We start from the raw sequence: 14,443 nt of genomic DNA, 5'->3' as shown, positions 1-14,443 counted from the left end.
ATTGTACTAGGTGGGGTAGAAGCTCACAGCTCTACTCTTGAGAAGCAATTATGATTAGAAATATGGAAATCTGCTAATTAAAACCAAATCAGCAGAGTATACATGGTGCGGGGGTTTTCAGTCGAGGGTGAATTATTTGTATGAAATAAAATGTTTAATGTGAAGCGAGAGGCAAGATAGCGAGCGTTTGAGTAGGTAGCGTGACGGTGTTTATCAAGTCGTAGCTGTTGCAGGGTTTCTTTTGTATGACAGGAGGAAAATTGACTCGTCCCCCTTACTTTCCTAGCTTGCTTGAGGACATTGTTCGTTCATTACTGGCTGAGCTCCAGTGTTTTTGAATCCCAGAAGGCTTGTGATATTTACCAGACAGGACGGCTTTGAAACTGTCATGTGCAGCGAGAACTGTAAAAGCTCTTTCCATTGACCTGTATTTGTTCAAAATAAGTTCACTTGGTTCTTCGAGGCTGGTTTAATATACACGCAGGAGAAGCCTAAAACATGCTTCAAAATGTGTTGATTTTCTTATTTTGGCTTTAACGCGTCAGGTTAATTCCGAACACAACAGCAGAGGTCAAACGTCATGTTTCACAGATGGCGTCGAGGCTGCTATAGCAAAGTAGCTGGAATATCTATGGACAGATCTCTTGAGCATTCACCGAAGAGGCAGGGGGGGCGGGGTAGCAGAATAAAGGACACCTTAAAATGACATTCCCGCAGTGCTGAAGATAATTTGCACTGAATCAGTATGAACATAATTTATATGAAGTGCACATCAAAAGGTCACAGTAAAATAATTGTGAGCCTTTCGCTGTCAAGCCTCGGGACAATTCATCAGGACACATCAAACAGGAGTGCTGCAGCCACTTGATTTAAACTTGGACGACCGTAAAACAGAAGACAGGGAGGAGTGTGACCAATGTCTGTATTCTTGCTCTCCTAATATGTGCATTGAAAGACAAGTAAATTCTCCTGTGTACATTCTGAACTCGTTCCCAGCACTTTGTGCACAGTGACACATGGCCACCTACAGGTTCCACGGGGAATTTGTGAGTAGTTGACTGTTTGCAGATTATTACAGCTTGTTTTTCCACCTGCTTGGATGTCATTTCCTGCTTGTTAACCCTCCATTAGTACCCCTTGCTTCGTGTCCACTTAACACAAGCACTGCTAGAGAGGTCTGGGTTTGAGAGGCTGTGTCACACCTGCAAAAGAGAGGTTGTCCCAGTAATTACATCCTCTCATCCAGAATGCTATTGTCTAACTTTTAATAAGAAGCCACTACCATTTTTTTGTAAAGATTTAATACTCCCATTAGTGAATCATAATCTTATCACGTTAAAGAGGCTACATGCTGCTATGACCCTGGAAGTTGTGATGTTTAGCTTCAATAGGATCTTATGATCTGTTGTGAAGATCAAGATGGCGAGGGATTCTAAGATCCCCCCTTTTATCTTTTATTGTAGAGATTAACCTTATCCAGAATAGGGAAACTGGGAAATACCCTAATGCATTTTCACATATCACATGCTCTGAAAACAATATCATTAGTGTAGAGTTCGTCAGAGCTGCCCAAGATGGGAGGTACCAGTCAAGTATTGAGGTAATCATAAGACACTTACATAAGTCCTCTATAACACAGGACTTAGTGCATGTGCTATTGTCACCGCAGGGGGTGAGTTCTGGATCTCATTGATGCTTTTTGCGATTGTAATTGATAGATGTAAACACTATCTTTACACAAAAAAAAACAAGAATCTGACATTTACAACATATTACAGTAACTGGCCAGGTTTACATAGCTGAAAATGCAATCTGGGATAGCTTCTTTCCCAGAGCTATCACCGTAGTAAATAAGCACAAAAACAATTGAACCTATTCCATACCGTCACTGTCATTATATTATGCTGCTATTCATACTGTCATTATATTAATGCTGCTATCCTGTATATATTGTACATACTATTGTTTGAGTACTTACGATTGTTTTTTTTTTACTTTTTATATTTTACATTTATATTTATTATTGAAACTTGCACCAAGGGAGTGGCACTCCAATTTCGTTGTACTCTGTACAATGACAATAAAGGCTATTCTATTCTATTCTATTCTATTCTAAATGCCTTATTCAAGTTACGTTTTGGTCTTAATGCACTGCACAACTCTATCATTTAAATTTTATACAGCTGAGTACAGCTTGCATGTCTGCCAAATGGGACCATATAAAAATAAGCACCAAGTTATCCACTAATGTAGCTCAATTATCTCTCCACTCTCTGAGATACTGTAATGCCCAGTATTTTCTTTCAAAGCCTAAGTGTGAAGCCTCAGTCACACAGGAAGTGTCTAGCAGCAGTGTGACGTCCACAGAAAGTCAGTGATATTCAAGCAGAGACTGGTGAAACTGCTGGCGACATCAAATGGGCACATTCTAAGGTCAGCTTTGTTCATTTTCAGAGATTAAAGCGACGTTGAATGACAGTGCAGGACACCGCTGATTGACATTACTGGGTAGTAAACATAGTACTGTGCAAAAGTCTCGAGCCAGCACACTTTTATTTGTATTTCGCTTCCAAGGAGGCAGTAGTTTATTAAAATGGCCTTGAATAATAGTTCAAGGCTTTTTAAAGGTGTTTCAAAGGTTTTTGTTGTACTTTTTGGACTTTTTGGACTTTTTTCTATCTAAGCCACTTAACACGGATCTGTGAATCATTCAAGCAGAGAAAAGACAGCTAACTCAAGGTATCAAAGGTATAAGTCTACACATATCAAAAAGAATCATTGTTACAAAATCTTACAAACAACTGTATCTTTAAGCACTTACTTAATTACTAGTAGCCTGTTGTAAAAACACTTTTTTTTAGTTTCTTTAGTCGAATCTATGTGAAATACCAAATTTAACAAATGAAAAGGCATAAAATTCTATTTGGCATTCTCAAATCTTGGCATTGTATGTAATGACATGTAGTGTGTCCTTAAAATAATTGAGAAAACCAGACAAGTGGAGGACAAAAGCTGTCAAACATGGTGGAGCATCTGTTATAGTTTGGGGCTGCATTTCAGCCAGTGATGTTGGGGTTCTTGTCTAAATCTATGTTATTATGAATGCAGAAAAGTACCGTCACTTTTAGAGCCATCATGCAGTACCATCTGGAAAGCATCTGATTGGCAGTGGCTTCATTTTCAGCATGACAATGATCCCAAACACACTGCCAACGGCAGTAAAAGCACACCTGGATAGAAAAACACACAATCACACAGTGGAACACCATCAATCATGAACTGGCCTTCCCGCAACCCAGACCTTAACTTTATTGAAGGAGTGTGGGATCATGTTGACAGAGAGCAGAATGAAAGGCAACCAACAGCAACAGAGAGCTTTGGAATATCATTCAAGAGGAAATAAAAAAAATTGCAAAAACAATTAAGAGTTGAAGAACTCTATTTATGCCTTAAATAGTATATTTCCAATGATGTTTTCATGAAAGAAAGTGCTGGACTAGAGCCTGTAATGGCTACTAGCACCCAACCATCAGTGACAAAGCAATACACAATGAGCAAATCACTTCCAGAGGGGACACGGCTTAAGGCAGAGCCTGAGTCTGACAAGCAGATACAGGTATTGTACTGAATTTGTGTTGGTCAGAAGAAAGTTTGTCTCTCAGTTTCACGGGTGATGCCATCCATTAGCCATGGTCATGATATCTGGGTAGAGACTTCAAGAATAACACTGGAAAGGAGCCAAAGAGTACTTTCTCAAGAGTTTGCCTGCACTCACCCGTTAAGTATAACCACTGTTCTTTTGAAAATAGTGAGTTGTTTTGACAGGGTGCTTCCTGTTGAGAAATCTGCTGGGTCTCTTTCCATGACAACATCCAGGAAGATTTTGCCATGGTATTACCTATCAGGATTACCACAGAGATCCAATATCCAATAAATCACAGAAAATGGATTAGCAAAGAGCTTTGATCATTCACAGTATAAATATTTACTCTGAATCTCTACAGGCATCTGTCAAGCTCTATAACTCACAGTCTGATATCCCTGAGACAGTCGAAGGGGCCTGAGGAAATGAATGCAAATTTGTAATTACACTCCAGCTCAAGATTTGGATCGTTTGGTAGCCATCAGAACACTGGGATGCTGTGTTGTTTTGATGGTTATCAGAACAGTTTTCATTTCCTGCTGGACTTTTTTTTCCAAAAAAAAATATTTGTATGCATTTCTGTGTCTCTGTGTATCTCCCATCTTGGTCAGTATCCCTGTCTGAATCACAACTCAACTGAAGATTAGTTTACAAAAAGGCAAAAAAACAAAAATGTTTAATCCCAACTAAACCTGCTTAGCTTAACCTAAAATCTGATTCCAAAAAGATAAGAGCCCGTTTAACCTGCTCACATATTACCTATTATTAAAGCTGTATTTATAACACTTCTCTTTGTTTTTTGTTTCTTTTTTTTTAAGGCGTCTGCTCATTTTGCCCAAAATAAAGAATCCTCAAACTTAGATGAGCAAAAAAAGCAGTGATTTTTCTTTTTGAAAACTGTCTTTTTCAGTAAACTGGTATAACCCCTGACAATAGGGCTAAATAAATCTGTACCCCCGTGGATGAGCTGGACTGTAGCAATGCGGGGTTTTTACATTCCAGTCATGCTTCTGTGCAAACAGCAACTAAACGAAGGCCTAACCTTGCACGCTCCCATGGAGAGGGCCTGCAATGAAATTGCATATAATCACAGAAAGCAGGGTGCAAGTGCCCTGGGATTTGCTTGGGATCAGTGCTCAGAGATGGGGGCTGGAAATCTGGACGCTAGGAGAAGTCAAATGCATCAGTTTAAGTTCAGCTACAATGGTGGAACATTTGGAAGCAATCTTTTATATATTTTTGGTTGAAACCATGCGGACAGAAAGCCACATTTGTTGTCTGTCTCTGGCAAAACTATTGTGTAAGTGATTAGTTATTTTCTGATTAATTTTAAATCACAAACTTTAACTTAGGGTTAAATGCACCGAGTGTTTCTGGCTTCACTTTGGGCTTTTTTTTGTTATATCTGGCTAGCCTGGAGTCCCCCAGAAGAGACAGAGTGAGGACATAAGACGTGAAAGGGAGAGGTTGGCCCTCTCTGTTTCCCAGAGGGCATACGCAATTTTCAGCTCTAGTGAGCCAGCTCTAGGAATACCAGCATCTGAACGCAGAACAATACTGAAGCTCATTTAGTCATGTCTTCCCATGGTAGCAACTGACTTGTCACCTTTTTTTAAATAAAAACAATTTAAACAAAAATAGCAAATTTAGGATTACTGGACCCACTGACACACATTTAATTCTCTGAGTTGCAGAGCACAAATTACAACAAACAACAAACTTATTTTTTATTACATCATCTGTGACTGATTATGTTAATCCTTTAAAAAACTTTACAGAATAAGTGAAAAATATCTGAATATTCATCTGTCTGAGGTGCCACTCATGCTCTGATTGGGCTCTGTCGGATGCAGTGGTACCTGACTACTGTAGTACTGAGAGTTGCAGGTAAGCTCCATGATTGATAGCTATGCTAAGAGTGCCACTGCTGCTCTCCCCAGGTGACGACAATTGAACTGCTGCTCAGCAGGCTGCAGTGCCAGTATGTCTACCAGTCACACTACAGCAAAAACATCTTGCTTCTGTTCAGTAATGGCTTATTAATGTTCCTCAATTCTTCTTAAGGAGCTAAGATAAAGATGTTTAATGAGGTTTTCAGCTAAAAGCACAACAGTAAAGCTAAAGTAAATAAATGGGTTTCCTTGGAAGGGGTGTCTAATGGCTTCCTTTAAATAAAGTGATGCTTTTAAACCAAGTCTGGGCCCCTAAGTCTGCTTTTGGAAAACCATGGCTGCCCACATTGAGCTTAAAAAGGATTTGTGCATTTTTAGTTGACTCTAGCAGGGGCCCAGCTTTCGCCCTGTTGTGGAAGAGATTTCAGGTGGGGGACATAGCTTATGGCAGCTAGAGGTGGACAAAGAGCAGCTAGGGGAGTTAACTGTCTCAACAGTGCTATGACCATCTATACTGATCCCCTTTACTTCTCTAATCCACTTGGCTGAAGCAAGTCACAAGTGTGTCCCATTTGTATTGTTAGTGTTTTTGAATGTAAATCGGTGGACTTAAACATTTTATGCGGATTAGACAAGCTTAGCTCCATGCCTAATGCAATGATTAGGGATTTCTGGCACAGCAGATAAGTGAATGTTCACTAGTTACTCACTGGGCTCAACGGTTAAAGACCTTAGACCAAAATGGCAAAGTCTTGAACAAGACAGCTTTCAAGCTGGAGAAGCGTCACAGAGAAATGATCGGATTGGTCACTAACCTTTTGTTACATTAAACTGTATTCAAGCAAAAAACTTGGATGTAAAGACTGCTTAAATGTAGACTGAAGAAAGCTGAATGAAAGGAAATTTGGAAGAGAGCTACACTACTTTATATGATAGAGGATTGTAGGTGTGTGTTCTTAAACAAATGAGTGAGACAGATTTTCCAGTTTGTCTACACTTTTCAGATTTGGCATTTATCCCCGAAGAACAAACAATTTGATTTTCTGTCTTGTGTAATTAAATTCAAGGTGTTGTATGGACAGGGGTATGTGTTGGTGATTTATCTAGCAGTTTTCAGTCAAATATGCTTTGATTTATATTTGCTGCAATGTCAAGAAACGTATTGGGTAACATTAAGGTTGGTTTTTAAATCACAGCAAAAGAGTGCCACTAATACCTGAACCTTCAGTTCAGAGGCTGAACAAAGTTTGAGTACGTTAAGGTGTTTGCGTAAAAACACTAAACAGGTCACCAAGTGCCATAAAACCTGCAAAAAAGCAACTGAAATGACTCAAAGAATTTTGACGCACCTTAAGACACATCACTCATAATTTCAAAAGACTCTAGCACAGTATGCGCAGAACTGAGCAGTGCTTTTAAAATCAAAGCAAGGTCTACAACACCGATGAGTGTTTAAGATTAAAAGGGAGAACTAGTGGGTGACTTGGGAATCCAAAGAAGTTTATAGTGCTGTATGAAAAGAATTTTTAAATGCAAGTTGGAAAATGTCTTTGAAGTTAAAATGCTAGCTCAAATTGTCAATAATTCCTTTTAAAGTTTTCATTGAACTCTTGGTAACATGATGTGTGTAGTGTATAATCACACAGTTCCTTGCTCTTTTTAAGAATGTATGCAGCAACCCTGCCTTGGTTTAAAGGAATAGTAATTTTAAATAAAACATCATTAGCTAATATATGGGTTTAGAAACACATGAAGAAGACATGAAAGGACAATAATTCAAGCCCCAAACTAGTCATTAGGTTTTACGGTATTAGTTTGAAAGTGTATCCATCAAGTGTTAACACCTAGTAAGCTTTAATCACTGGGGATTAATAAATAAATACATTTTTATATGTACATGGTTTTAAAAAATAGCAAAGAAAACATTACAGGTATGTTGTTGCATGTTTAACCAAATTCAGTCCAGTTGGGACCACAACAGTGGCATAAAAATGGCTATCAATCATCTGCAGCAATTAAGATTTAGAGGTATGGCTTTGTCCTGAGGCCTCCCCTCCCCCTGACATACACATACACAAAGATCTCAAAGATAAAATGGAACAAGTATCAGTGACAACAGACATGACATTAAGTGAGAAATTGTATTGTAAGGGGGTTGCAAAGCAGCTTGCAGAAGCAGCAGCAAAGATGAGCTAAACTCTATGTGGGCTCAGCATGTTCTATTTTACCACTAGGATGTTCAAAGATGTGTTGAGATATGCACTGAAGCTAGCAGGCACTGAGATCAGGGGGTTTCAGAGTGAGTTTGACTCTTGACTGAAGTAAAATTATGTTGTACTAGACATTGGTTTAAAAGGAATAATTTATGAAAGTTATTTATCCTTTGTTTATATGTGCATTAAAAAGGATTTGCTTATTAAACAAACAGTCCTATATGTGAACATTTCTATTACCATGACCATGTCGTCATCCATCTGTCCATCCAGCCATCTTCTTCTTTCCGCTAATTGACTAAAGACATGGTGGAGCTGGAGCGTGTTTTGAGCTATCACAGGGGGGAGAGGCAGGGTGCGTCCTGGACAGGTCGCCAGTCTGGCACAGGGTGATCTGTCATCATGATATCCTCATTTCATATCCTACCTCGATTTATTTTTACATATCTTATTATTCAGCAGTCACTGATGTGCATTAGGTTTTTGCCTCTCAGGGACCTTTTGGGTTTTTTTTCTCTATAATGAGGCAGGTGTCTAATGGGTAGATGTTATTCATGCAGTGATTATGAAAAATATAAGTGCCTGATACCTGTGCTTCCAATTATCAAGCTAATTAGTGTGTGGCCAAAATTGCCACTGTTATCTGATGAATTGCTTTTAGGAGGGCTAAAAGCTAGTTTGAAACAGAAAGGGTCATATTGCCCATACTGATGGTTTAGAGGAACATATTTTCACATTTTTGTAATGAATCTCGATTATCATCTGCTCTACTTGTACCATTACAGGTTGGAAGATGGCATCGCATCTTTTGTAGCATTCTGAAAGTATATTGTGTGCTGATAAGTGCTGCTGTCATTTGCTGTTTTAATTTTAATTTAGTGCCAATCAGCACATATTAATGTATTTTGGATTAGGTACCTTGACTATATGTGAGAAAATACTTGGCTTGCTAAGTTAAGTTATAAATAAGTTACTGTGGGTTTCTCAGCTTTCACAGTTGAAAAGAAAAAAATAAAGTGCATACAATGTATATGCATCTAAAATAGTCTTTAGCTAGCTAACTAAAATGCTGAAGCTATCACCGTCATCCTTTGCACCTTATTACAAATCTTCTCTCTTTTGTTCTCTTGTAGGTTCCATCTGAGTAGGAGGTGGCAACAAAAGACCAAATGCCATGGATGCATTCAATTTCACATATTGGAATGCCTCTGAAGGCAATGACACAGAAGTTGTGGAAGAGAGCGAAAGCGCCTACAAGACTGTGGAGGTGGTGTTCATCGTGTTGGTGGCTGGTTCCCTCAGTTTGGTTACAGTTATTGGAAATATCCTAGTCATGCTTTCCATCAAAGTTAATAGGAACTTACAAACTGTCAACAACTACTTTTTATTCAGCCTTGCATGTGCTGATCTCATTATTGGACTGTGCTCGATGAACTTGTACACAGTCTACATAGTGATTGGCTACTGGCCCCTGGGGCCAGTGGTGTGTGACTTGTGGTTAGCATTGGACTATGTTGTCAGCAATGCATCTGTCATGAATCTTCTCATCATAAGCTTTGATAGATACTTCTGTGTCACCAAGCCCCTCACCTACCCTGTCAAAAGGACCACCAAAATGGCAGGAATGATGATTGCGGCTGCCTGGGTCCTGTCTTTCATCCTATGGGCGCCTGCTATTCTCTTCTGGCAGTTCATTGTGGGTGGGCGGACAGTGCCTGAGAAGGAGTGCTATATCCAGTTCTTTTCCAATGCTGCCGTTACTTTTGGCACAGCCATTGCCGCCTTTTACCTACCTGTCATCATCATGATTCAGCTCTACTGGCAGATCTCAAGAGCAAGCAAGAGCCGTGTGAAGAAGGACAACCGGAAGCCATCCGGAGCAATCCCTGAATCTATCTCACCAGGCCAGAGGAGAAACAACACTCCAAAATCTAACAACAACAATGTACCAGGGGAAGATGCGGGGCATTCGCAAAGCCAGAATGCTGCTGATGGGGCAAACCAGCATGACGGAAAACTCCAGAATGGCAAAGGGCCGTCCTCAACCACTGCTGAGGGAGAAACTGAAGGTGATGATGCAGCAAGGGAGAACTGTACTCCTGGAGAGGAAAAGGAAAGCTCCAATGACTCAACATCTGGCAGTGTGGCTGCTTCCAATCAGAAGGATGAGGAACCAGCACCATCCACAGCCAACTCCAGTCTTGAGACAAACCAGCCAATCACACGTCAGCGAGCCAAAGCAGGGGGCTCCAAGCTGACATGCATTAAGATCAAGACTAAATCGCCCAAAGGTGACTGCTACACACCATCTAATGCCACTGTTGAGATTGTCCCAACCTCAGAGCGGCAGAACCATGTGGCTCGGAAGATTGTGAAGATGACTAAGCAACCTCCAAACAAGAAGAAGAAAGCAGCACCGTCACGGGAGAAAAAAGTTACCCGCACCATAATGGCCATCCTGGTAGCGTTTGTTGCCACTTGGACTCCTTACAACGTGATGGTGCTTATTAACACGTTTTGCTCTAGCTGTATCCCCAACACAGTATGGACTATTGGTTACTGGCTATGCTATATCAACAGCACCATTAATCCGGCCTGCTACGCCCTGTGCAATGTCACATTTAAAAAGACATTCAAACATCTTCTTCTCTGCCAATATAAGAATATTAGGTCAGCCAGATAAACACAGATCGCTTGGCAGGAACCACAGATGGATGAGTCGTGTGTCTATGATTGTGTGTTTGTGTGTGTCATCCATGAACATGTGTATCTGTGCCTATGAAAGAGGTTTGTAAGCATCATAAAGACTGCAAGAGTACCTTTGCCATCATTCAGCCATTAGTTTTCCAAATTCTCTCAATAACCGGTTGTAGCACTTTACACAGATTCAACTGAAGCCAGTTGCATTGAGATATGTTTGCAGAAACAGTGTAGATAAGAAAGGTTAAAAAAGGGTTACTGAATGCCTAAAAAAGAAAAGGGGGTGTAAAGCAGGGAAAAAGGAAGTGAGACTGATCCAATGAAAAATGAACAAAGGTAAAGAGCAGAGGAATATCTCTGCTGTAAGAAAACACAAGAAATCTTCAAAATGGGAAAATAGGGCTGACTGAATTTACAAACATCAGAAGTTTGAAGTTCAGAAAAGATACCTGTAGATAACTGTAAATATCACTATGTAATTATGTGTGTGAGTGCAGAAGTAGGTGCGTGCTGGCTCTGCATTTGTGTGCACACGTGTGGCCCTCTGCCTGCCTTCTTTCTGTGATCATCATCATGACACCTCCAATCACTCACAAAATTTGTACATTAAAAAAAAAGCAATTAAAATCCACTGAAGCAGCTGATAAAGATTGAAAATACTCAACAGCAAAACTTAATTTGAACCAGTCAGATAAATCCATTATTCTGCTAATTGAGGATGGATCCCCATTGAGGATGTAAATATGCTCGTTCACATCAGTGATGGATGGGAAGACTATTAGCGCTCATGTTTGTTGAGATGAAAATGGGACCAGGAGACAGTTGCTGTAGCTTAGTGTAGCACAAATAATGGAAACAAGGGGGAAATGGCTGATTAACGTGCTCTGTCATTTAATCTGCACATGTAAATGCAAACAGCAACGAGGAGGAGGATCTTAGAGTAGAGCGCTTGCTTCTTCAAATTGAAAGAAATCACTTGAGCTGGTTGGGAATGCCCTGCAGACCCCCAGAAAGGTTCAAGGTAATCACCAAGGCGAGCAAGATCTGCACAATTTTGAGTTGACTGCCACTCGGTCCTGGATCCAGATAAGAGGTAGAAAATGGATCGGACTGGATGTAAAGAACAACGTGATGTTTTCTGAGGGTCTATGTATGATACTACCTTTTTTTGTTGTTGTTGTTTGTTTGTTTTTATCTCGGGGCAGTGCTTTTTGTCTTGCTGTCAGTGTGAGGAAGTCACTGCACACAGCCAAAGAGTAGTCTCAAAGAGTAGTCTGTCATATACCATTAGAAGGGATAACTAAATGGCTGTAGCTGAAAGGCAAACAAACAGACCCAACTGCAGTAGCTATAAAAAATAAATTTAAAATGTGGCATAGCTTGCTCAGTCGCTCTTTTGTCGCTCATGACAGCTATGAAGAAATGTGTTTTTGCTGTCAAGATATTCACCGCTGAAATGAAACTTCCTTCTCAGTGAGTGAAACAGGTGGTTGGAGCTCAGAGCTGTTTTTTCTTACCGTCTGTGGGAAGGCACTTTGAGTGGGAGACGTCATCTGATCATGCTGATTAGTGGATTGATGTCACAGCGTGCTCTGTACTGTACTGATGATGATTGCGATTGCGAAGACCTAGGTGTGTGTGTGGGGTACGCTTGTGTGTGGCTGTATACATGCGGAGTTTGTCTGTGCACTCCATGAGTGGAGTTTACTTCTGATCACAAGTCATAGACTTGTGATTTTTCTGTTTTAAAAAAAAGGGCTATTTACACCTTTTGTGTTTTGTGACTTTTTTTATTTTACTACTGTTCAATTATTATAAACACACACACTCATATACACACACACACGTACACTTGTGTTAATGAAATGAAAAATGGAGAAAAATATATTTTTCCAGCACAACATGTTCTGTGTGCTCATACACGTCATCCATCACTTAAGCCTCGAGATCCTCGTTTATACTAATGTGCGCTCACCAGTTGATCTGATTAATACGCAGGAGAAATTGCCACGAGGATGTTGCCACATTGGCTGGTAGGTGGGCTTTTTTTTGCAAAGAATTACGCCTGCACCAAATAGCTACTCAAGGCTGTCTCCTTAAAGAGAAATCTGGGACAGATCCTATAATGAAAACTCACCATGAGGCTGATCAGATTATGGGACGATGTGGAACACCTACATTTGAGATTAAAGATTGCCCATTATACGCTCAGCTTGCTACAAGCCCATGCCCCACTTAGTGCTCCACTCAACCCTGATCCTGTTATAGTCTCTTACTCTTTTAAGGCCATGAATGTACATATAAATGTATATTTATATAGTCATTTTCATATATTATTTCATTGTATCTTTCATTTTTCTCAATGTATCACCTTATTTCCAGCTACTACACCACTGATGTATGCTCTGTTCATTTCAAATCAGTCCATATATATATTGAGACTTCGAGCAGCAGTATGTATTCTGCCACGATCGGGTGGGGATAGGGGGAAGAGATTAAACAAGAAGGTCAAAGCACAAAATTACAGTGCAGAGGAGAGTAGTGAAAGTTTGGAGTTACAGTCTTTTATGGATATTTTTATTCAAATGACTTTCAGAGACATTAGAAGGTTAGAAATAATGATATTTAGTTCAAATTAAAATTTGCCTTTCATCAAAGAATCATCAATTTTCACATTCTCGCAGCCATTTGACAATCTAGTGGCCAATTTGCCTAGATAATCTGGAAATATGTTACACCCCATGTTCCTTGAAGCAACCCTCATAAGTTAGATTGACTTGATGGCACTGTTTAGGTGTCATACAGTCAAAACTGTTCCCGCAGCTGCTCAGCAGGTCTGGGATCCAGTGGTTTTGCTGGACTCTGCATCGTAGACAGAACACCCGCTGACTGCCTCTATTCGCAATGAAGTGATTGCCTGCCTTGCCCCGAAAATCCTCACATTTCTTTCAGCATCCATGAAAGATGGCATCAAGGGCTCCCACAGCATCTTTCCACTTGTTCTGCATCTTCTAAATCTTCTTTTTCACCAAGACACCTGAACTATAATGCTCTGATATAGGTCATTGTGTCTTAGTGGTGCGTTCATATGTATTTATCTTTTAATATTGGCACAAAATGTTTTGTCATTCTTTTAAAGTTCTCAGTAGAAATGCAAAGTAGTGTAAAACAGAAAAAAAATAAACCACCTCAGAATTTTGCTTTTGAGGTTTGAGCAACAGAAGGGAAAAAAACCCAACTGTTCCATATTTATCTAAACACCTCCAGCAGGAACTCAGACGTCCATCAGAGCAGCCATCCTTTTCGATGATAAGTGGAGCCATGTCTGTCTGACATCTGTCACACATCTTAGAAGTGAGTAAAGACCCTTCCAGAATAACTAATCTTTGCTAAGCTGTCATTTGAGTGATACCAGCAGGAGACTAAGTGGCTCACAGCTCAAGTGGTGGTCTAGGGGTCTCAGCTTGAGCAGCTGTGTAGGTGTTTGATGGAAGGCGATGGCAGTTTATCACCTCCCGGAGCGGGAAAAGGGCAAAATGCATCCAACAAAATAAACGTGTGTACTTTGAACATTAGGGCCATTAAGTCTTGTTGCCACGTTGTCAAACACTTGAGAACTAAAAGACGTTCTTGTATTAGGGCTTGACTGGAAATGGTCAAAGTGGGTGGGGGTTAGGTGAGGAATGTACCCTTATGACAGAGAGAAAGTGCAACACATAGTGACAGTGAAAGAGTACAGCTGTCGTCCATATAACGGAGAAAGCAAGCTGATGGCTCCAAGGTGTTCGTTGTACATGTGAAACAGCAGATAATCGTGGTTACGAGAGTGAGACATAGAAAGGGCGGAGACAGTAGGGTCTGTTCAGTGACAAAATCCAAAGCTAGAGGATCACACCGCAGGTGGACCATGTTTGGAGAAGTCCCAGCCATTCTCAGCAGGTCAGCCAAAGGTTTTCCTGCAAGAATTTTAGTGTCCCGGTCCCAAACCTGCCACT

At 40.3% G+C, this 14,443-nt stretch overlaps 1 protein-coding gene across 1 annotated transcript in view; it reads left to right on the top strand.

Moving 5' to 3' along the window:
• The window catches only part of chrm2a (cholinergic receptor, muscarinic 2a), an 83,664-nt gene extending 73,087 nt beyond the window's left edge, over window positions 1-10,577 (top strand). The window contains exon 3 of the mRNA XM_026146101.2: window positions 8,882-10,577. Coding sequence (XP_026001886.1) covers window positions 8,923-10,431 — 1,509 coding nt within the window. The 5' untranslated portion in view covers window positions 8,882-8,922 and the 3' untranslated portion in view covers window positions 10,432-10,577. The remainder of the gene's footprint in view (window positions 1-8,881) is intronic.
• The last annotated feature ends 3,866 nt before the right edge of the window (window positions 10,578-14,443 follow it).

This window comes from Astatotilapia calliptera, chromosome 17 (genome assembly GCF_964374335.1).
Source record: "Astatotilapia calliptera chromosome 17, fAstCal68.1, whole genome shotgun sequence".
Taxonomy (NCBI): domain Eukaryota; kingdom Metazoa; phylum Chordata; class Actinopteri; order Cichliformes; family Cichlidae; genus Astatotilapia; species Astatotilapia calliptera.
This window is presented reverse-complemented; position numbering and strand designations above follow the sequence as displayed.